The sequence below is a fragment of the Monodon monoceros genome, unplaced genomic scaffold (genome assembly GCF_005190385.1).
Source record: "Monodon monoceros isolate NGI ecotype Baffin Bay Population unplaced genomic scaffold, NGI_Narwhal_1 Super_Scaffold_22, whole genome shotgun sequence".
In the NCBI taxonomy this organism is placed as follows: domain Eukaryota; kingdom Metazoa; phylum Chordata; class Mammalia; order Artiodactyla; family Monodontidae; genus Monodon; species Monodon monoceros.
In genome coordinates, this window is record NW_021703779.1 from 8,794,611 (window position 1) to 8,818,833 (window position 24,223).

General features: G+C 44.2%; 1 protein-coding gene across 1 annotated transcript in view; it reads left to right on the forward strand.

Moving 5' to 3' along the window:
• Positions 1-3,503, forward strand: part of MXRA5 (matrix remodeling associated 5) — a 28,017-nt gene extending 24,514 nt beyond the window's left edge. The window contains exon 7 of the mRNA XM_029240536.1: positions 483-3,503. Coding sequence (XP_029096369.1) covers positions 483-2,391 — 1,909 coding nt within the window. The 3' untranslated portion in view covers positions 2,392-3,503. The remainder of the gene's footprint in view (positions 1-482) is intronic.
• The last annotated feature ends 20,720 nt before the right edge of the window (positions 3,504-24,223 follow it).

Below are 24,223 nucleotides of genomic sequence, written 5' to 3' on the forward strand. Positions count from 1 at the left end.
CATAATGGGATACAACATCATAAAAATTGTCAAGAGTAAAAATCGTCTATAAAACTTTTAGGAAAAATGTCACCTCTTCCTAAGGTTAATGCACATTCATCCTGTCCAGGACGCTAGAATTTTATCTGCTTTTATCATTACAACAAGCTCCACACTGACAGCCAGGCAAATATTTGATCCACACACGCCCACACAAACCGGGCTGATGTCTTAGACTGCGTTTCACATCTTCGAATCAGAGGCCAGGCCAGCCAAAGGTCAGACTCCACCGGGGAGTTCTTAACTGTGGTAAATAAATCACTTCTGCGTTTGGATGGCCGTCCCCTCCGGGCTGCAAAATCCATCTAACGTTTTTGAGCGGCAGTCCTGTGCGCCGAGAGTTCTGAGATCCACAAGTTTTTGTTTCGTTCCGGTGACCTCAAGCCGGGAGAGACAGCGTTCGGGAGACTGACATCTTATTCTGTTTTCTTTCTCTCGGTCAGCTTTGATACCAGGATCAAGGCGTTTGCCAACGGGACCCTGGTGGTGAAATCCGTCACGGACAGAGATGCGGGGGATTACCTGTGCGTCGCCCGGAATAAGGTTGGCGATGACTTCGTCATGCTTAAGGTAAACGTGGTCATGAAAGCAGCCAAGATCCAGCGCAAGGAGGAGAATGACCACAGGGTCTTCTACGGGGGCGACCTCAAAGTGGACTGCATGGCCACCGGGCTCCCCAACCCCGAGATCTCCTGGGGCCTCCCGGACGGCAGCCTGGTCAACTCTTTCATGCAGTCCGACGACAGCGGTGGACGGACCAAGCGCTACGTCGTTTTCAACAACGGAACCCTCTACTTCAACGAGGTTGGGTTGCGAGAGGAAGGTGACTACACCTGCTTTGCCGAAAATCAGGTTGGCAAGGATGAGATGAGGGTGCGCGTCAAGGTGGTGACCGAGCCCGCCGTCATCCGGAATAAGACGTACTCCGTGGTCCAGGTCCCCTACGGGGACGTGGTCACCGTGGCTTGTGAGGCCAAAGGGGAACCCACGCCCAGGGTGACCTGGCTTTCTCCAACCAGCAGGCAGATCCCCACCTCCTCCGACAAGTACCAGATATATCAGGACGGCACTCTCCTTATCCAGAAAGCCCAGCGCTCGGACAGCGGCAACTACACCTGCGTGGTCAGGAACAGCGCCGGGGAGGACAGGAAGACGGTCTGGATTCACGTCAACGTCCAGTCGCCCAAGATCAACGGGCACCCCAATGCCATCACCACGGTGCGGGAGATTGCCCCAGGAGGGAGTCGCAAACTCATCGACTGCAAGGCGGAAGGCATCCCCACGCCAAGAGTGCTGTGGGCCTTTCCCGAGGGCGTGGTCCTGCCGGCCCCTTACTATGGCAACCGCATCACCATCCATCGCAATGGTACCCTGGACATCAAGAGTCTGAGGAAGAGCGACTCTGTCCAGCTGGCGTGCATCGGGCGTAACGAAGGCGGGGAGGCCAGACTCATTGTGCAGCTTATGGTCCTGGAGCCCGTGGAGAAGCCCATCTTCCACGACCCGGTCAGCGAGAAGATCACCGCCATGGCTGGCCACACCATCAGTCTCAACTGCTCAGCAGCCGGGACCCCGACGCCCACCCTGATGTGGGTCCTTCCCAACGGGACGGAGCTGCAGAGTGGCCACCAGCTGCAGAGGTTCTACCACAAGGGCGACGGGATGCTGCACATCAGCGGCCTTTCCTCCGTGGACGCTGGGGCGTACCGCTGCGTGGCCAGGAACTCGGCGGGCTACACGGAGAGGCTGGTGTCTCTGAAGGTGGGGCTGAAACCCGAAACAAGCAACCAGTACCACAATCTGGTCAGCATCATCAGTGGGGAGACCCTGCAGCTGCCCTGCATCCTCCCGGGGGCCCGGCAGACCCACTCCTCCTGGACGCTGCCCAACGGCATGGTGTTAGAGGGTCCCCAGGTCCGAGGACGCTTCACCCTTTGGGAAAACGGTACCCTCACTGTGCGCGACGCGTCCGTCTTCGACAGGGGCACCTACGTGTGCAAGGCGGACACGGAGTACGGACCCTCCGTCGTGAACGTCCCGGTGATCGTGATTGCCTATCCTCCCCGGATCACCAGTGAACCCACACCTGTCATCTACACCCGGCCCGGGAGCACCGTGAAGATGAACTGCTTGGCCGTGGGCATTCCCAAAGCCGAGATAAGCTGGGAGCTGCCGGACAAATCGCACCTGACCGCGGGGACGCAGCCCCGTCTCTACGGGAACAGGTTTCTTCACCCACAGGGGTCGTTAATCATCCAACAGGCCACCCAGAGGGACGCGGGCTTCTACAAGTGCACCGCCAAAAACCTCCTGGGCCGTGACTCGAAAACAACCTACGTCCACGTCTACTGAAACCCCGGGAGCACACCCTGGACTCCACGGCCGCTGCTTCCGAAGTTAGAACAAAGCCTCCTGTGGGTTCACAGGTGGGGCCGGAGAGTCAGGGCTCTAAAAGGATTTGTCCCGGGGCACGGTGGCCCCCTCCGGCTTGGGTTCGAGGCTCACTGTCGACCTTGACCTGTGCTCGTTGACGAAAGGAAGCAATGCAGACACGGGAAGCAGGTGTCAGCCTCTCTGGGGGACTTCCTTTCATGTTTACAGGATGCTGTATGCTCTTGCCTTCCATTTCACAGGACTTGGGCGCAAATTACAAATTCTGTGTTGCTGGCACCATCCTGATGCTTGAACGGGCGTCTGTAGGATATCTAAGGAGCATTCACTGCAAAGAAGCTGTAGAGATTCACAGTGCCTTGCTACCCCCGCGGAAGATGCATTACCTAGTTAACCCGCTGCCGTTTTAACATGATAGAACGTTCTAGAATGAGTATCCATCTTTCCGTTACTCCTTCTGTCACTTCAGAACTCCAGTTTGCCCGACAAGGGCTGAGAACCAGAGGGATTGTTTGCTTGTTTGTGTCTCATGTACAAGTGTCCTACAGTACAGCTCCCATTTTATAGGAAAGGATGCTTTCTCCCTGGAACTCACTTTTTATATAGTGTTTTATATATATATATATATTTTTTTTTTTTCTTTCTAATCAGACGATGAGAGTAGAAAGAGAAAGACATACTTTCTGTCTCATTAAAAATGATAAATTATTGGTCTTTACAAGGCTTGTATACATTAGAGCAGGCACGGAAATGCAATTAAAACCAGTTTCCTTCCCGACTTCCTTCAAATTCATAAACCACTGTTATATTACCTTTCCCAGCGACCCTCTGGTAGGGGATGCTGAGATATTGGATTTCCCTGTTGATAATAAAATTTATCCGGAGAGAGCCATGCGGGACCGGGGAGACGACAGGAGAGGGAGGACAAAGCGAGGTTGTGACTGCACAGAATGAACCCAGAGCCTTCCAGAGGAGCCCAGAAATATCTTTCCTCCTGTCAATTTGTGTCCTCGAAAAATAGATCTGTTACTTCCACGACTGCTTTGCTGTATTTTTAAGGTCAAAATAATGTACATTGGATAATAAAATAATATTTTCCAAAGAACCAGGCAGTCATGACAGTGATATTTTCAAGGGCAAAAGCCACTTCAAGCGAGTCTGCGCTTAGATCAGATTGGTTGAAAAACTGCTTTTATCCACCACGTTGGAATTATTCTCTTCTCTGTGAGTATTTCACCAGCAAGGAAACTAAGTCCAAGGTGGCAGCTCCAGCAGAGTCTCTGACAGGAAGGTAAGGTGGGACCAGCTCCAGTATGAATCAGGATTACTTGAGGCTGAAGAAAGGGTGCCACAGCAGTCCTGCAGCCAGTTTTCTTTAGGGGAGAGACATCTCGGGTGCCCATAGCAGTATTCCTCAAATATGCACTCTTTGGCTTCCCGCGAGAGGAAGGAAAAAAGCAAACGCAAGATAAATATTGGGGAAGCACGTGACTTTTGACCGTGCTGCCAATCTGGAAAGAGTGGCAGTCACTGAAGTGAAAGAGAGCTTGGCTTTTCAAGACTGTGGGAAGCACGGACACTGTCTCACTCATGAATCCATTTATTTGTTTAAGGATAAGCACACAGCCCCTTGGGGTGTGCCAGGTACCGGGATGGGCACCAGGGTACCCTGATGCATAGGAAACACATCCTGCTTGAAGAGTTCATCCTCCATAGACAAACCCTTCATCCAGGACAGGGTTTCTCAACACTAGCACTACAGACATTTGGGGCTGGATCATCTTCTGGGGTGAGGGCTGTCCTGTGCCCTGTAGCGTTTTTAGTGGCATCTGTAGGCTGTATCCACGAGATGCCACTAGCATCCTCCCCTCCAGGGCTGACAATCAAAGAATGGCTCCGGATATTTTCAATGTCCCCTCATCACCCTTAGTTGAGAACCACCACCGTAGATCTAGATACAATTTGATAGATAGATAGGAAGAAAATAGGTAGATGATATGATAGATAAGACAGATAAATGATAGATAGATGGTAGAGATAAATAGATATGTGGATGGATGGATGGATAGATGACTGATAGATACGTACATAAATATAGATGATAGATATGATTGATAGGTAGACAATAGATGATAGATAAGATACATGAGATAGATGGTAGAGATAAATAGATTATATGTGGATGGATGGATGGATAGATGAGTGATAGATACATCAGTAGATGGTAGAAAGATAATAGCTAGATGATGGTGGTGGTGATGATAGATATATAGATAGGGAAGATAGATGACAAATGGATGGATGGATAGGTGCATAGAGAGAGACCAACAGATTGAGTCTCTCATGCTAAGGCAGTCTCCAAACCTCACCACCCTTGCTCTCTGGGACTGAGTCATCCTCCATGGTGGGGACCATCCTTCACTGTGGGCTGTGAACAGCATCCCTGGCTTCCACCCACTGCGTGCCATTATCACATTCCACCCTCCTCTCCCCCAGTTGGACAACCAAAAGTGTCTCCAGACGTTGCCACGTGCCCTCTGAGTTGTAGAATCACTCCTGGTTGGAAACCACTGTGCTAGAGAAATAAATGCAGCAAGGAATTTTAGAAACAGACTCATTTGGACTGACTGCCTCAGAAAATGAGACCCAGGATGGTACAGCAGCCAAGGCATAGGCTGCTACATACACGTCACCTAGAAAAAAATGGTCCCGTCATTCTGGGTTCATGTAAGGTTAAGAACTGGTGGTAAGTTTCTGTGAGTGAACTCAACATACATTCTTTTTTTTTTGGCTGCGCTGTGTGGCTGGCGAGATCTTAGTTCCCCGACCAGGGATTGAACCTGTGCCCCCTGCGGTGGAAGCACGAAGTCCTAACCACTGGACTGCCAGGGATTTCCTTCAACATACATTCTTAAGGACTTGCCTTGTCCTGATGTAGGTGAGGTAGCATGACATGAAGAGGTATATGGTGGTCTACACTCTCCATCTTCTCAAAAGACATAAGACTACAAGTCAGGTTGCTACAAGGCTGAGACACTCAGAAGCATTCATGGTGGTTCTAGGGGGTGTTCCTGTCCCGGGGGACTCAAAGGCCACGTCATATGGAAGTCTAAGGGCTAGTTATTTGATGGAGAAGCCATTTTTACTGGGCTAAGAAAGAGAGATGTCTGGGCAGGATAACATGCACAGGAGGGAAGCACTGCTCTCCCTGCAGCAAAAACATTTCTAAGAAAGTTCTAGCCTCCAGCAAGGTGACCTCGGGTCGAGCAACAGATAAAAAGTAATAGGCATATCTGGACTAGAGTTTAAATAAGTGTTTCCTTTTTGGTTGAAAATGCTATGATATCGTAGTTGGTTGAATAATGTTCTCCAAAAATCCATGTCTACCTGGAATGTCAGAATGGGACCTTACATGGAAATAGGGTCTTTGCAGACGTGATGAAGTGAAGGATCTGAGATGAGGTCCTCCTGGATGAGGGTGGCCCTACATCCCGTGACAGGGTCCTTATAAGACACAGAAGAGGAGAGACCCAGACACAGAGGAGAAGCCCTGTGAAGACAGAGGCAGAGACGGGAGGGATGAGGCCACAAGCCCAGGGACGCCCGGAGCCCTCAGAAGCCGGAAGAGGTGGGAAGGACCCTCCCCTGGAGCCTCCAGAAGGAACTGACCCTGATGACGCCTTGATCTTAGACTTTTGGTCTCCAGGACTGAGAGAGGATGAATCCCTTTTGTTTTAAGACAACCCGTTTGATATAATTGGTTATAGCATCCGTGGAAAACAAACACAAATCTTAAAAATTTTCTGGTGGAGACAGTCACAATGACAGGTACTCGAGTACTTTGAGATTTAGTCATCCTGAGTCTTTTAAAATAGTTTGCTCAGAATGGGGGTGTATGTGGTTTGAGATCATTCATTGCAATCACATACGGTTCTGTCGTGATTTGTAAATAATATACTAACTAAAAGATAGGGGGGTTTTTTTCCTCCCAAATGACCAACGTCTCACATCTGGTATATGCGCTTGTAAATCTGTGCGCACAAGCACAAATCCTCGCTTAGCAGTCAACTGTCAGTCTTCGACTGTTCCCAGGTCCTCACTGAAAAACAAAACCCAAACCAGGCTTTTAAACCCACTCTTTAAGATTTGGTGTGTCATTGCAGACGCAGCTCTCATTCTGAAGAATCTGGACAGGACTTGAGTCCTCGTGAGGGGTGACCTGCTACTGAATTCACACTGCAAGATGCCGAGCCCTGCGGGAGATTTTGCGGCACTTTTAATCGTGTAAGACCAGACTAAGGATGGGCAGCGTGGTGAGTTCCTGGATCCCAAGAGGACCTGAGGTTATGGGGGGTATGTCGCGGGGTGGGGGGAGCCCAAGGGTCCTTTTAGCTCCATCCTGACCGTCTGCCTATTCAGCCTCCATCCTAAGAGACTCTACTGTACGTTAATCTTGTTATGACAGGGCAAACCAGTGGTCCTCCTTGGCTTCCAGTTATAATCACCTAAGGAGATTAAAAATTTCTCATGCCCTGGTATGTGCATTTCCTGCAGCTCCTGGAACAAATGACCACAAACCAGGTGGCTCAAAACAATTGAAATTCATCCTCCCCCATCCTGGAGACCAGACGTCTGAGGTCAAGGTGTCCCAGGTCCATACTCCCTCGGGAGACTCCAGGGGAGGGTCCTTCCCGCCTCTTCCAGCTTCTGGGGGCTCCAGGCATCCCTGGGCTTGTGGCCGCATCCCTCCCGTCTCTGCCTCTGTCTTCACAGGGCTTCTCCTCTGTATCTGTGTCTCCCCTCTTCTGTCTCTTAGAAGGACCCTGTCATTGGACGTAGGGTCACCCTCATCCAGGAGGACCTCATCTCAAGATCCTTAAGTTAATTACATCTGCAAAAATCCTTTTCCTAAGTAAAATCTTATTCAGTTTCCAGGTATTAGGATGTGGACATATCTTTTGGGAGTCCACTGTTCAACCCACTAACTAGACCAGAGTCTTTGAGAGAGAAGCCCCAGCGATAACATGTTCATCGAGGCTGAGATGAAGATGTGGAGGTTTTAGTGCTGGGGTCCTGCCAATGGTTTGGCAAATCTGTACCGGGATCCACTGCATTTCTTCATGGTTCAGTGCTCCATGGGACATTCTAATGTGCTAATTTCCACCATACTGTAGGACCCCTCTCCATCCAGAAATCAGAAGCTTGGTACGTGTTGCTTAAGCTCTCTATGCTTTTGTTTCCAGACTTCTGAGAAAGAGGAATTACTGCACACCCACCTCATAGGGTCATTGTGAAGGTAGGGAATAAGGAGCTTAGAACACAGCCTGATCCGTTGCCTGTTCTTAGTATGCATTGCTATTTCCATGATCCTTGCTACTTTTCTCCAGGGTTTAAAATATATAACTGTGGTTTCCAAAACACTTTCACGCACTGTATTCCACTGAAGCTTCACCACTGCTCTTGGAAGAGTTGATTTCTGGGGAAGGGTGCATAGAGATGATATGGTTCGATCCTACACCGTGCAACATTGGCTGTGACTTGTCCATCCAAAGCCATGTTGCAGAACCAGAATCAGAATCAGAACAAACCTATGTACTGTGCTGGGCTCTGCTCAACCATGGGGCTGATTAGAAGTTTATGGCAGAACCAACGAAGGCTTGAGTAGCTGAGAAGTGGGCTGGAATTTAGGTTCTGCCCCTTAACAGCTGTGGGAACCTTGGTGTCATCTACATCAACTTCCATTTCTGTATGTGTCCGATGGCGCTGATACCACTCACTTTATAGGATTACTGGGAAAACCACTGAGATAACATATGGATGGTGGAACAGAGGTCAAAAGTCATATTTTTAAAAATCCAACAGTTGTGCCCCCCCCCCAAGTAGGGTAGCATAAATCATCGGAAAGATATGTTTTTGTTTTAGAAAACTCGCTAGGACACTTTTAGATTATGTAAAAAGTTTCCCATGGCTGAACTGTCAGAAGGAAGTTGAGATAGAGGCAAAGTAGTGAGGACACAAACGGGAAATCAGAATAGATAGAGATAGATAGACGATAGATACATAGATATAGTTACATTGATAGATAGATAATAGACGATAGATACATAGATATAGTTACACAGATACATACATACATACATAGACACAGATAGATACATTGATAGCTAGGTGACAGATAAATAGATAGATATAGATAGACAGGTATAGTATATAATATGTAAATGTATACCATATATACAAATTAATATAAAATTGTATATGTGAATATGTATTGGAATTCAAGGACTCACATTTAAGCATGCTATACAATCAATTTTAAATTACCGGCCGAATTGTTTACTCCACAAAATATTCACATAGATCTCACACTCTGCTCACCACTGCCCACCTGGGCCTGGTCCACACACCATAAAAATATCATACAGGATCCATTTGTCCCAGTTACAGCTTCTCATCTGTTTACAAAAACTCTTCCATCCACAGAAGAGAATGTCACAGTCCTTCATAGTATCCAGGTCCTTTCTCACGTCCTAACATCATCTTAAAAGTTATTTCTTATTTTAAATGTCTTTTCTCTTTGTCTTTGGAGTGTCTGTAGTGACACTTGGGGAAGTAAACAGATGGGATTCCAACTGTAGAGTCGGATAACCCAAAAAGTCACACAGAGGTGGGAGCACGTAACTTAGGGGACATTTTCAACCCCAAAAAATGAATTTTAAAAATCTCGGTCCTATTTTTTTGGTATGCCACTCACATTTTAGTGCCCAGAAGACGTATTTTTCAGAAGCAATCCTACCACATTGTAGCCTGGGTCTAAATCTGGCTCCTAGTTATCTCAGTTCCTTCACTGCTAAAATGTTAAGAGCAATGCAAGTTCCCTGAGGCAGAGGTGCTTGGTTACCCGTCCCCCAAGCGTCAAGCACCAGCTGCCGGATGACAGAATGTTCGTGGGAGTACAGCATCCCAGGCAGAGTCTATATTTCCCAGGATCCCTTGCTTGGAGGTGGGGTCACGTGACTAATTCTCACCAATGACGTGTGTCCCTTCCAGGCTGAGAAGGTGAAGATGCAGAGATGCCCTTCTGGCTCTTTTCCCATCCCCCAACTGAGTAAAGGGGTTACAAGGGACCAGGGAATGGAGGAGCCACAAGATAGGAAGGACCTGAGTTCCTGAATCACCATGGGCACAGACACCTGTCATGGGCTGCCCTGTGGGTTCTGTTGGGCTCTGGTCTCCATCACCTTTCCTCTTATGGCCACCATGGCTCTTGAGGACCATCCTTGCTCTTGAAAGTGGAAAACCGTGCTTATTGTGTTACGCGTCTGCAAGCCTGAGGTTTATCTCAGCCGTACCATCATCCCACGTGAAACATTAAGCCATTTATTTATCTTACCTATAGCATTGTCCCACGTGACACATTAAGCCATGAAAACGCTGTGATGTTTAAATAAGATAACATTTCTCAAGGGCGTGCCATGGAAATTGTTTTTTAAAAAGTCATTAGTATTATTGTTATTATCATCTTGACGGATTGATGGTGGGACTCAAATTGGCACAAGAGTGGCAATTTTCAAAATCTTTCATGTACACTGTGACTTTAGCAATGGAACTTTCACTATTATGTCTTTATTCAAGTTCATGGAATTCCGTGGCCAGCCCCAATTCTTGCCGTCTGCGAGCGGCAGAGAAAGACTGTCTGAAGTCCAGCTCAACATTTCAGTTGTATTATTAAACGTGGCATACGTTAAAATTTTGTACAATGTTGCAGTGAAGACATCTGGACTCTGAGGACCCCTTTATCATTTAAGAGACAGAACGAGTAAAGTATATTTTAATTCTTACAAAGCCCTAGAAAGATTGGGAGTCATGATGCATTGTTAGTGAAAAACCCAATTCAGCTTTTTGTTATTAAAAAAAAATGTGGACGTGCTGCTTTTGGAAGGAAAAAACAAGGCTATTTTCCATTAATGTCTGGCGACGTGCATTGAAAAACAATGATAAAAAAAAACACCAACAAGCACACCTAAGAGAACTCATGTGTACCATGAAGGTTCCTGCAGTCTCTTTTTACTATTTTGTGTTGTATAGCATCTATGAAATATGCCAAAACAATTCAGTGAGTGATACATTTTCTGGGTCTGGGTGAAGAATTGGAGTTTATGGACTTCCTTGGCTCTGAATAATTATAAAAATAGATTCTGAATAAAAGCTCTCTTTCTATTTTCTTTCTGAATGATGGCAGGAGCTGGAGGTCTATTTTAAATCAACAGTTAAAGGAAGAGACTAAAAACACAATTTTCAGAGAACTGGATTAGTATCCACTGCCTTTTCATTTTCTTATTGTTGATTCTGGAAAGTGAGACATTTTGTCAAAGCTGGGATCTAAGCTAATAATTAAAAAAAAATAACCACTGAGATTTTTCCTGCAGAAAATACCACATTGAGTACATTTCAAAATGGAGGAAAATCATCTTTCTTGACATCTTTCCAGCAGAAACCAGGAAAGTGCACATAAGGCCACCCACCATGAGGCCAGGTTGCTCAAGGGACAGAAGGAATTGGCCGGAAGGAAGGTGGATCTGGGAGTTGGGGGCCTTTGGGGAGGAAAAGACCAAGTTTCTAATGTTGTCACATAGCAAGCGTGTACTCTACTGAGATTTAAACCCTTATTTTATAGTATACATTTTATAAATAACTAAAAATAATATAGAAATATAGGAACAAATGGAAATTATTCATACACAAAAATTCACAATCCCATTACCCAAGGATAAACTCTCTGAACATGTTCAGATTTTGTGAAAATATATACCTATATATATTATATATATATATATATATATATTCTATTTATAAGCTTAACTATATGGTTTTAAGTCCATTTATTTTCCACGTAACAATATGATTTGCATCTCCCCATGTCATTAGTCAGGCTAATACCCCATTCAACGGATGTGCCATTATTTAATCCTATCTTGGTGGATATCTACATTGTTTTCCATTTTGGGCTGTCTCTGCAAAGACTGTCCCATAAATCTCTGAATTCTGAGATATATCATTGCAACAGTGAAGGGTGTGAACATTTTTAAGGCTCTTGCAAACCGTTTTGGAAGTGCTGTCGAAAACCTTAAAAGGCTTTCCACTTCCCGTGGCCACCGTACTGGCATGTAAGGATGCTACCTTTCCACCCTTTATGCCTCAGAACTGCTCTCACTTTAACAATTCCTAATTTTATACTCAAAGGTGGCTCTGTATTTTCTGTCTTTCATACTTTTTTCTTTTTTTTTTTTTTTGCGGTACGCGGGCCTCTCACTGTTGTGGCCTCTCCCGTTGCGGAGCACAGGTTCCGGACGCACAAGCTCAGTGGCCATGGCTCACGGGCCCAGCCGCTCCGCGGCATGTGGGATCTTCCCAGACCGGGGCACAAACCCGCGTCCCCTGCATCGGCAGGCAGAACACTCAACCACTGCGCCACCAGGGAAGCCCTGTCTTTCATACTTTTGAATTAATGGTCAAAATACATAAGTTGGCCATTTCATGGAGGAATTAGTTATTCATTTTTGAGCTGTTTATGCTTTCTTGCTTGAGCAATGGAATAATTTACATAACAAGGCCTTAACGCACCCCAAGTGCAGCAAATACACAAGGCATCAATACTTGTTCTAAATATAGCACATGTTTTTTTTCCACTCATCATTTTTTTTTTCAGTTGTTTGGAGAACTGCAATCATTGGAAGTACAGGCCTTTTGAAATTGTTTGTAGCTGTATCTCTCTTTTTTTCCCTCTATTTTTTTTAATCCTTTTGTATGTTTAGAAAGTCCTTCTTCATTCTGAGATTAGGTATTCTCCTACATACTTTAAAAATATTTCTCATTTTTAAATATCAAAACTCAAAACATTTGTAACTCACTTGGCTCTACGGTATGAGATGAAAAAAACTAAATTTTGACTCATTAAGCCAATTTTTCTAACGCCATGTATTGATGTGTTATTTTCCCAGTAATCAGAAGTTTCCCTCACATTAAATACCCCTGCGGGCTTTGGTTCTCTCGCTTATTGGAGGGTATTTTATATCATATTTTAACATGACAGGGCAAGTTTCTTAGTATTTCCCATATTTTTTTTTTTTTTTCGGTACGTGGGCCTCTCACTGCTGTGGCCTCTCCCGTTGCGGAGCACAGGCTCCGGACGCGCAGGCTCAGTGGCCATGGCTCACGGGCCCAGCCGCTCCGCGGCATGTGGGATCTTCCCGGACCGGGACACGAACCCGTGTCCCCTGCATCGGCAGGCAGACTCTCAACCACTGCGCCACCTGGGAAACCCAGTATTTCCCATATTGCCATCTGCATTCTGGCTCAATTTTGCCTTGAGATAAATTTTATTTTCCAAGATTTCATAACAAAAAGTCATCGACATTTCAGTTGGAATTTTTAAAAAATATGAAGTAGTTTTGCAATATTTGTATTTTGTGAGATTGAGTCTTCCCACACAAGGACATGAATTGTTCCTATTAATAAGCTGCTTTTTATATCTGCCAGAAACGCTGTGATCTTTTTTTCATGGAAGTCTTGAATCCTTTTGCTAAATCTTCTCATGGAGGTCTTTTTTACGTACATCATTTTCAGCAGAGCTACTTAATTGATCGCATTGTCTGTGAAAAAATATAGCTTATTCTCTTCCCCGATTGTTAGATCTCTTTTTTATGTTTCTTGTTCTGTTCTATTGACTGTACGTCCTAAAGCCACCGGTTGACAACATTTCTCATTGTTAACAGAAGGACAATGTGTCTGGAGCAGCATTTCTTAGGTAGAGCTCAAAACTCTGGTTCTGACAGATGCTCTAAAAAAGAAACAAGGGCTTTTCTACTTAAGAAAATCTGCATCAGGCAACACAAAGAAAATATTTATTTAAGAAGAATCTTTCTAGAGATACAAATGGCCAATAGGCACATGAAAAGATGCTCAACATCACTAATTATTAGAGAAATGCAAATCAAAACCACAATGAGGTATCATCTCACACCGGTCAGAATGGCCATCCTTAAAAAGTCTACAAATAACAAATGCTGGAGAGGGTGTGGAGAAAATGGAACCCTCCTGCACTGTTGGTGGGAATGTAAGTTGGTGGAGAACAGTATGAAGGGTCCTCAAAAAACTAAAAATATAACTACCATATAATCCAGCAATCCCACTCCTGGGCATATATCCAGACAAAACACTAATTCAAAAAGATAAATGCACCCCTATTTTCGTAGCAGCATTATTTACAATAGCCAAGACATGGAAACCACCTAAATGTCCATCGACAGATAAATGGATAAAAAAGATGTGAGATATATATATATATATATATAGAAAATGGAATATTAGTCATAAAAATGAATGAAATCATGTCATTTGCAACAACATGATGCAACTAGAGATTGTCATATTGAGTGAAGTAAGTCAGAAAGAGAAAGATAAATATTATATGATATAACTTGTACGTGGAATCTAAAATATGACACAAATGAACTGATCTACGAAAGAGAAACAGACTCAAAGACATAGAGAACAGACTTGTGGTTGCCAAGGGGGAGGGGGGAGGGAGGGATGGAGTGGGAGTTTGGGGTTAGCAGATGCAAAGTCTATATAGGATGGATAAATAGCAAGGTCCTACTGTGGAGCACAGGGAACTATATTCCATATCCTGTGATAAACCATAATGGAAAAGAATATTTTTAAAAAGAATGCTTATATATGTATACCTGAATCACCTTGCTATACAGCAGAAATTAACACAACATTGTAAATCTACTATACTTCAATAAAAAAATTAAATCAAGAAGAATCCTTCTGACCCTAAGTTACTAACCATGTTCTTTTGTTGAGAAGGGGTGTTTCCATGCACCAAAGACCTTTCTCACACACTGTGGATGAACTGCGTATGCAGTGGCTCACCTTGGCTCTAAGAAGCCAAGTCAAACAGGAATTCTGAGAGCCATCCGATCAACCATGGATAGCTTGGCCTCAACTCTAGTGGAGTATTTACATCATGGAAATTGTCAAGCTCTACAAATCTGAGTGCGTGTGTTTGAAAGACAGTCCACTTCACACACCACTTATTATATAGCTTACCTCCTTCATGCATTCATTAAATGCATATTTTTGAGCATATCCTATGTGCCAAACAAGGTGAAAAGAGCATAATAAAAACGTCAAAAATGGAGGTGAAAATTTAATGAATAACTACACAGTAATCCATGGATAAACACAGTCGTGATACATCTCATAAAGAAGAACAGGACGCGATCAGAGTTTGTAAAGCAGGTATCTCGCCAAAGCTGAGCTCTCAAGTGTTCCCCGAGGACATGACGCCTCGGCTTTGACCGAGTTACTCACCAGGACTCTGGACCTTATAAATATATGAACAGTTCTTTTCTGACTGGAATTCCCTACATCAAACGCAGAGAGACCACTTTTTTTAAAAAAAACAGCTTACCACAATAAACAGAACCCGCCTCAGTATGCAATCCAAGCCTCAGAATTGAATAATAAAGATTCACTCATATGGGAGAGATCTGAGATCAAAGGACGGGACAGAGCATTTATAGTGGACTCTACAGGAGATCCTCAGAACCCACCATGTTTCCTGAAAGATTCTCCAGGTCAAAGCTTCCCAGGTCTAATTCTCACACATCAACCTACCACCAGTTCTGGTCCTTTTGGTTCCCAGATACATTATTGTCTCTGTGTAGCAGAGTGCTGCATGGAAAAGAAATCTAATGAGTTCCACATGGTTTGAAAAGAAGCAAAATAATAAAAGCATAACTTGGAATACTTCATATTCTCTCACTTACTGCCCAAATTCTGCATGTGTCTGTGTTTAGGAACTTGGAAACGTTTCTTTCCCCCCTGACTCTGTGTCCTGGGTTTATAAGCAGTACAAGGTAGCAATAGGTTTTGCCCTATCAAGTGTTGTTTACGTTAGCTTTATGTGACAGAAGTACCATTTTTATTGTGTTTGCTATTAAAATAGCTGATAAAATGCCGTGCCAACTTGTTTACGAATTGAGTTTCCTTTTGAGATCCAACCTTTATTCTTAGCTGTAGAGGTCCACGGGCAGTCAGATTCACATGGACTTCTTAGAGAGAGATGATAATTCCATGTCCTTACGTAGGTATCAGTGACATTGCTTTACGTCTTCTCATATTTAGTGAAGACCTACTGTTGATCATCGATTCACGATTCGGTGGAGAAAAATGAGTGAGATAAACCAATGACCCCAAGGACAGGATAGACCACCAAGTAAACGCTCCTTAACAGGGGTAGTTGAAAGAGTTTTAAAGAGGGCATACAATTGGATGAGAAAAGGGTCTTAGAAGAAGCGTCAGTCAAGGAGGGTTACGATGCGATCAAGCACAGATGGCAGACAAACATCCTTGGAAGAAAATGACCTTAAGGAAGACACAAGGATGTGGATTCCTGGGTCTCTGAGAAACAGTGAGTGGCTCGATTTAGCTTAGGGCTGCGGTTCACGGAGTGTGGGGTATAGGGGGAAGCTAAGTATACCCGTTGTGCTGTGTTATGACGAACTGTCCGTGATAAGATGAATGGCACAGTCGAGACGGAACAGTTCTAGGGGTCTTGTTTGTTTTTTGACGACATACCATAGATTCTTTGACTTCTAAGAAACTTCAAGAAAGTTAATGGGGACATGGTAAATTGGCATGATTCCCATTGGGAAAAATTAATGGGGCTCCTGGTAAGATTCGTTGGGAGGTGATTGTCATCATCCAGACAAGAATTAATGAAGTCTTGATTGAAGGGGGTCGACCAAAAAGAGAAAGGAGAAAAGGTGGTTGTGAAATAGGACAGGAAGATTCTCTAAGATGTGGTGATTGCTTGCATGTCAAAGAGGAAATATCCCCACCTAAAAATAGTTGGATGAGTGACTAACAGGAATGTATCTCCTTCAGCAAGAAGGGGTAAGTCCCAAGGTGAAGCTGCCTTTTTCCAGATGGTGAATTGAAGTTATCTGGCCAATAATTAGAAATTAACTAGATTCTATTCAATATCACCAGATTCAGAAATAATTACATTTTTTAAAATGTATCTATTCCATTATTTCAAAGTTTAACATTTTTGACTGTTAGACACTCATTGATATGACCTGAGCTAAAGATACCAAAAGAAGAATGGATAAACAAGAGGACGTACTGCACAGCACAGAGAACTATATTCAGTGTCCTGTGATAAACCATAATGGAAAATAATATAAAAAAAAGAATGTGTGTGTGTGTGTGTATATATATATGTGCACAACTGAGTCACTTTGCTGTACAGCGGTAATTAACATAGCATTGTAAATCAAGTATAATTCAATTAAAAATATATATATATACCAAAAGAAGGAACATAGAGGTATTGGGGCAAAAATCCAACCCTAGCTGGCAGGGTAGGAATGCGGAGCATCGGGCCGATGCATACAAGGGGGTAAACTGGAGATTTTGATTTTGATTTAAAGCTGCATCGTCATACCCCCAAGTGCGTGCTGGTCGGAGACTGGTGAAAGGTTTCTTAGCCTCCTATAAAGCCTTTGTTACTTGGCCCAAGTGGGGGCAATAAAGACCCAACCCAGAAAACCTACGCAAAGCTGCCGCAAAGCCCAGTAAAATCCACTCAGAGCACAGTCCCAGCTGGCCTGCAGAGCTGTGTGCCTGGACGTAGAGGACCCAGGGTGATTGGTTGCATATGGGGCTGGCGGGTGGGACCGGCTCTCCACCAGGAGGCCCAGACGCAGACCCCCTCCCCATTCTTTCTTTTCCTGTCGGCAAGAAGGAATCGCAGACGCACAAAGACAGCTCCGGAGCTCGGACTTCCCTCTGAGCACATGGCAGCGATGTGCTGACTGCTGCCGCCACTGCCCCCAGCCACAGAAGCCAGCAAGAGAAAACGCGCGGGGAGGGGGGCGGATCACAAGTTTCCTTTGCCAAGCCAGGGACACGAGCAAAAGAGAGAAGACCCAGTAGGTACAGATTTAAGAATCACAAAGGACCATGAATTCCATCCATGGTCGATGAATGGAATTCTCATTAGGCGGACCGTCGAAGTGACCTGATATGGTCTCCGTGCCAACTAAACAGCCAACTGCCAACCAATTTGCCAGGATAAATAAAGCAGGCTGGGCCCGTCCAGGTTTGGTGAATGGCTTTTGTCCTAAGGGTGGTACCTAGGAAAGCTTGGGCTTCTACCAAGAGCTCATTAAAGCTCGGTCCACATGCCTATAGGATGAATCAGGCTGAAGCCAAACCTGCAGTAGACGCACCAGCAGACAGACCAGGAAACAGGATGACTTATACGCGTGGGCAGTGGCAGGCCTGGCAGCTTTTTATTTTATTTTTCGGGGACTGTCCCCATGGGATCACAAAGGAAGGGTCAGGCGGAACAACCAATACTGCCATAAGTTTTGGAAAACCCTCCATTATAACTTTCTTATCTTACTACGAGAGTAAAGCGATGCATAATATCAGAGGCCACAGACACCAGGGATACAGAAACATGTAAACGGAAGTCGTGCGACAGCACGGGGAGACGTCAGTATCCCAGGAGAAAGGAGACGTGCGTTCCGAGCGAACAGAAGGGAACGCTGTGATTAGGGGATAGACCGGCATTATTCAGACAACAACTTTCATCAGAATCATACCTGTAAATACCGCAAATCGTTACCTTCATGAAGCTAAGATTGCCGTGTACATAGCTGACTAATGAGAGGCTTGAATGGCCATGGACATGGCTGACGTTAACAAAATGTTTGAAACCTAGGTGAATGCTGTAACATTTTACCACAAATCAAATCATCAATATATTCTTTGGACAACAAAGGGGTAAAGCTTTTCTTCATTTGTAAATTGTATAATTTATAAGGGGCATTTACAACAAAAGATCGTGCCGAACCATGTATTGCTTTTGGTCAGAGGTCATTAAAAAAACGACTACAGTAATTCACGGGAAAAGCAGGGTCCTCAGATTAAGACAGTGGAAGGTAACTCAGGTGTCCTGAGGGGCCAAGGCTGGCTTAACCCCAGGCTCACCCTTTCTCTAGATTCTCAGGAATGCCTGGTACAAGAGATATTATTTCCCTGTTTGCCAGGTGGGGACTGGGGCTTTCGGACGCCAGGTGATACTCATAACGGTCAAACCTGGACCTCTGGAGTCAGAGCTGGGACACCTAAGCTCTGCCACTCCCCACGTCGGTGACGTGGTCCATTGTCGAGCAACGTGCACAGCGGTGAGCTGCAGATCTTGAGTCAGAAATGAGGTCACACCAAGTGCAGACACTCTGCTCTGTCCACTGTACCGTGATGTCCCTGCAGAGGGTCTGAAATGGAAACAGGAGAGTTAAGGTCTGTACGTACCTCTGCATTTTAGTGCCATCTACCGTCAATGCCTACCGGGCTTCCCAAGACTTAAAGCATAGAGAAGGCTTCTAACCCTTGCCGATCAAATAGAATGGCCACATTCTGCAGTTTTCCTTAATTCCCTCTCTCTCCCTCCTCTCCCTCTGTATATTTTTAGGAAGGATTTACAGTCCTACAATATTATTCCAGCTTCTCACTGCAGCTCCACTTCTTGCCTGCACATACGGTCATTCACTATGGAAAATGTACATAGAACTGACCTATGTACCGGCTGTCCAGAGAACCACACAGGCATTTCTTATAAACTGTCCAGCTTCAGCTCACCTTCCCTGGGGTTGCCTTTTCACTAAGTAGCCAGGAGAGCTCCCATGAATCCCTGACTACACAAATCCCCACAGGCACAGCTGCTCTGTGATCTTTATTTGCTGCATCCCACGTAACCTCTTCTTCTACTCAAAATATAAACCCCGGGCTACTTCAGCCAGATGGCAGGGATGACAAGCTTCAACACGCAGGGCGCTGTCAGTTCAGGGGCTGATTTTACCGCGGGGACGTTTGATTGTGCGGTGATTCAGGGCCGCTGAAGAGACACCACGGGAAGACAGAAGGTCACCTTAGAATGAACGTTCCTTCAGGGATTATCTGGGTGAGGGCACACTGGGAAGGGCTGTGTCAACATTCAGTTAAGCATCCTTCTTGCATGGCTCTAACACCAGCTAACGGGCAGAACTCGGGGCTTCTCTAGCAAACCAAAGGGACAGTGAATTAAAGACATTGCCAGAGATGTTGGGGAAAGCCTCAAGAAGAAGCATGTATCTGGAGAAAACCATAATTCAAAAGGATGCATGCACCCCAGTGTTCACAGCAACACTACTCACAATAGCCAGGACGTGGAAGCAACGTCAGCGTCCATCGACAGAAGAATGGAGAAAGACGTGGTACATGTACGCAATGGAATATTACTCAGCCATAAAAAAGAATGGAATAATGCCATCTGCAGCAACACAGACAGACCTAGAGACTGTCACACTGAGTGAAGTAAGTCTGACAGACAAAGGCAAATATCATAGGATATCACTTCTACGTGGAATCTGAAAAAAGGGTACAAATGAACCTATTTGCAAGTCAGAAATAGAGTCGCAGATACCGTTACCGTTACCAAAGGGGAAAGGGGGTGGGGGAGGGATAAACTGGGAGATGGGGACTGACATATACACACTACTATATATGAAATAGATCACTAATAAGGACCTACTGAATACCACAGGCAGCTCTACTCAATACTCTGTAATGACCTATATGGGAATGGAAGCTAAAAAAAGAATAGATATATGTGTATATATAACTGATTCACTTTGTTGTACAGCAGAAACTAACACAACATTGTAAATCAATGATACTCCAATAAAAAAACTAATTAAAAAAAGAAGCAAACCTGTCCATGAGAGGGATGCCTGTAGGAAGATGCTGACAATGTCAACTTCCCATCTTCACCCACTAGGGCGGGGCACGAACACCAGGCTTGTGGCTGGACCTATAATTCATCTCTGGGTTTGACTGTGTTACTCAAGCAGGTTCTAAGTGACAGCGTCCAACTTACGAACGGTCTAGTTTCAACAGGAAAGTTCTAATTACAAACAGGATGACACTGGGTTCGCACGCTGGGAAAAACATGGCACAAGAAAGGCTGCAAATAGGACACTTGTTTTCAGTAGGAGACCTGATACAAGAAGGTAGGGTGTCACCCCATTCAAACCCAACTGGGAACAACAACACCCACTTGGGGAGACAGACAACAGACAGGGCATGTATCAAAACAAAAACAAAAGCCAATAGCACAGGGAGATCAGCTTGGTGCTCTGTGATCACCTGGAGGGCTGGGATAGGGAGGGTGGGAGGGAGGGAGACGCAAGAGGGAGGGGCTATGGGGATATATGTATATGTATAGCTGATACTAACACACCATTGTAAAGCAATTATACTCCAATAAAGATGTTAAAAAAAAAGAAACTAACACACCATTGTAAAGCAATTATACTCCAATAAAGATGTTTAAAAAAAAAGAAACTAACACACCATTGTAAAGCAATTATACTCCAATAAAGATGTTAAAAAAAAAAAAAAGAAACTAACACACCACTGTAAAGCAATTATACTCCAATAAAAATGTTAAAAAAAAAAGGCGAAGACCAATAAAATATGTTAAGCACATAAAAAAGAATGAGGTAGTTGCAGCTGTATGGTGTTGACACTGCACAGACTGAGATCGGTTTGGAAAGGGACAGCTTATGTGTACTTTCTTTACTAATAAGATGGTACAACTGTCATACTTATTGAAACAGAGCAGGACCCTGTGGTCCTTGCCCCCCATGTCCTTGGCCTGCCTTCTGTCTGTGGAAAAAATTTTAGCCAAAGAAAAGGTTTAATCAGAGAAGTGAGAAAATGCAGGGACAAAGGAAAACAGTCCAACAGGACAAAATAGTAACAGTTTAGTCAGTCAAGGGCCTTTAGTTCCTCCTCAAGGGCTATAGATCATCTTCTGAGCCACATCCTGTGAGCTGTCTTGTAGACACCGAAACACCCACCATGTGGAAGAAGTGAACTGCATGATGACCAGGCTGTAGCCATGATATAACCTGCCACAATTCCGAGAACTGGCCTCAAAGAAGTGGAAACAAACCAACCCTGGAACTAAAGATTAACTGTACTTAAAACAGTCAAGATGACGCAGATCAGAGCACCGCAGGGCCAGTTTCAAGACGACGGGCAGAGCTGACTGTGCTGTTTCTGCCTGGGGCCCCCTCCGTCCGCCTATAAAAGCCCTTGCCCCCTGATTGTCGGGGAGGAGGGGGGGAGTCGGCCTCTGGACTGGCGTCCACGCCGCCCCCCGCCCCCGATCGCCGGCCTCCAAAATAAAGCAACCTTTCCTTTCCCCCAACCTGGCCTTTTATTGGCTTTGGAGTGGCGACCAGCCAGACCCGACTTTCGGTAACATTATAACAACAAAATCTTAAGTTTTTACCTTATCCAGATGTTTCGTATGCTAGAAATAAGGCACCTTAATTGATTATTCAATCAATCCATTCACTTTTGGGCAAAAGGCTCAGTTTAGTGAGTGGGGATACCACACAATACCCCAACCCTAACCCTAACCCTAACTATATTATATGGTATCCTGACAATGCTTCTTCTATGGGTTCCGTCACCTGGATGAAGGAGGCTATGAGCTCTACGGAGGAATTTCCATCCTGAAGAGAAAAGTGCTCTGTTGCAAAGACCACTATTCCCCGGAAGACGCCCGAACCCCACCCTCTTGGACAAACAGATAAAGCGGGGAGCTATGAGTCCAAACCCTCCCCCCAGCCTCGCCTGAAGCTTAACTTTTAATCTGATATTTTGAGTGAGGACAGGTCTTTGTTCCCGTAGAACTGGTCTACCTGCCCTTGGCAGGACTCTGGGGCCGTATTCAGACACAGAAATCCCTTCACCAATCCCGTGAATACACCTGCCAATGTCAAGATTCTTTTCACTGTGTAGAGAACACTCTATGCGTGACTCCTCTTGGGAAACACAGGACACTGGGAGGACTATTTAAATTTGGTCTTGACAGATCAGTAGGTAATTCAAGTAGGTTCTCAACCCTTCTTCCCTCACTTTTACGTGTCTCTTCTGCATCATCCTCTGGAAACCCCCAAACTAGGCAAGACAGTCCTTGGGAGGGAGAGTCCAAGTTGAAACTCACTCTTCTCTCCAAGACTCACACACGCACACGCACACGCACACACACCCACACAGTCCATCCTCATTATTCATGGATTCCATATTTGTTTTTTTTTTTTGTAGGGGGGAGACTTATTTTTTTTTGGTCACACCATGCAGCTTGTGGGATCTTACTTCCCCAACCAGGGATTGAACCCGGGTCTACCGCAGTGAGAGTGCAGAATCCTAACCACTGGACTGCCAGGGAATTCCTGGGGTAGACTCTTTTTTTTTTTTTTTTAAGAAATAAACATACTTGCCTTATTTATTCCCACAGAGGTTCACAGGAACATTTGCAAATTTTAAGAAGAGAAATGTAAAAGTTTATATTTAAAAGAATATACAATTATTTCCCTGATTGACTATTTAGACCTAGCTATCCTTCTTTTGTTTTCATTGAAGTATAGTTGATTTACAATGTTGTGTTAGTTTCCAGTGTATAGTAAAGTGATTCGGATATATATATTCTTTTCAGATTATTTTCCACTATAGGTTATTACAAGCTATTGAATATTGTTCTCTGTGCTCTACAGTAAAAAAGAAATCAATGTTTGTGCGTTCACTTCTTCTCTAAAATCCATTTGTAATGCCCAAATCAATACTATTGATTGCACAGCTGTTTGTGGCCACATGCTGAGTAGTGAAAAGCTTGTGTGGCCAAAGCTGAGGTTAAATGGTGACACTGTCTTCTTGTGTCATCTGTCTTACCGAAAACAAGTGTCCCTGTTGCAGCCTATGGAGTGCATTGTTTTTCCCATTTTTTGGTGCTTTTTTTTTTGGTGAGTTTTGCTGTTTAAAGTGGGCCCCAAGCATAGCACTAAAGACCTGCCCAGTGTTCATGAAGCATGAGAAGGTCGTGATGTGTCTTAGGGAAAAAAATGCTTGTGTTAGAAAAGCTTCCTTCAGGCATAAGTTTCAGCGCTGTTGGCTGTGAGTTCAATATGAATGAATGAAAATATGTACTCTATACAGTGTCTTTAAAAAGAAAAACACATAAAACCAGGGTGTGTTATGGATCGGCTGACGAAAATATTGTCACTGGAGACTCACAAGACCCTAACTCTGTATTTCCCCAGAAGCCATCGTTTAGTATGCACGAATTCAGAGTTTGCAGTGATCTCACTGAACATAACTACTGTGAATAATGAGAAAAAATATACATATTCTCTCATTTGTATTCTCATATATATGCTCATGTATATGTTGTAATATATATTCTCATATATGTGTTTTAAATTATATGTTGTCATACATGTTCTCATATATATTTTCTCACATATTCTTTTATATCTTTCTCATATATATATTCATGTATATATTCTCATACATATTTTATATATATTCTCATATATATTTTATATATATTGTTATATATATTGTCATATACATATTCTCATATACATTTCTCCCACATTCTTATATATATATTTGTCAAATATATGCTCGTGTATATACTCTCATATATATTTTATCCATATTCCTATATATATGCTCATATGCTTTTCTAATATATTGTTATATATTCTCATATGTATTTTATCATATATTCTTGTATATATTGTCATATATTCTCATACATATTCTCATATATATTTCCTCATATATTATACATATTCTCATATGTATTTTCTCA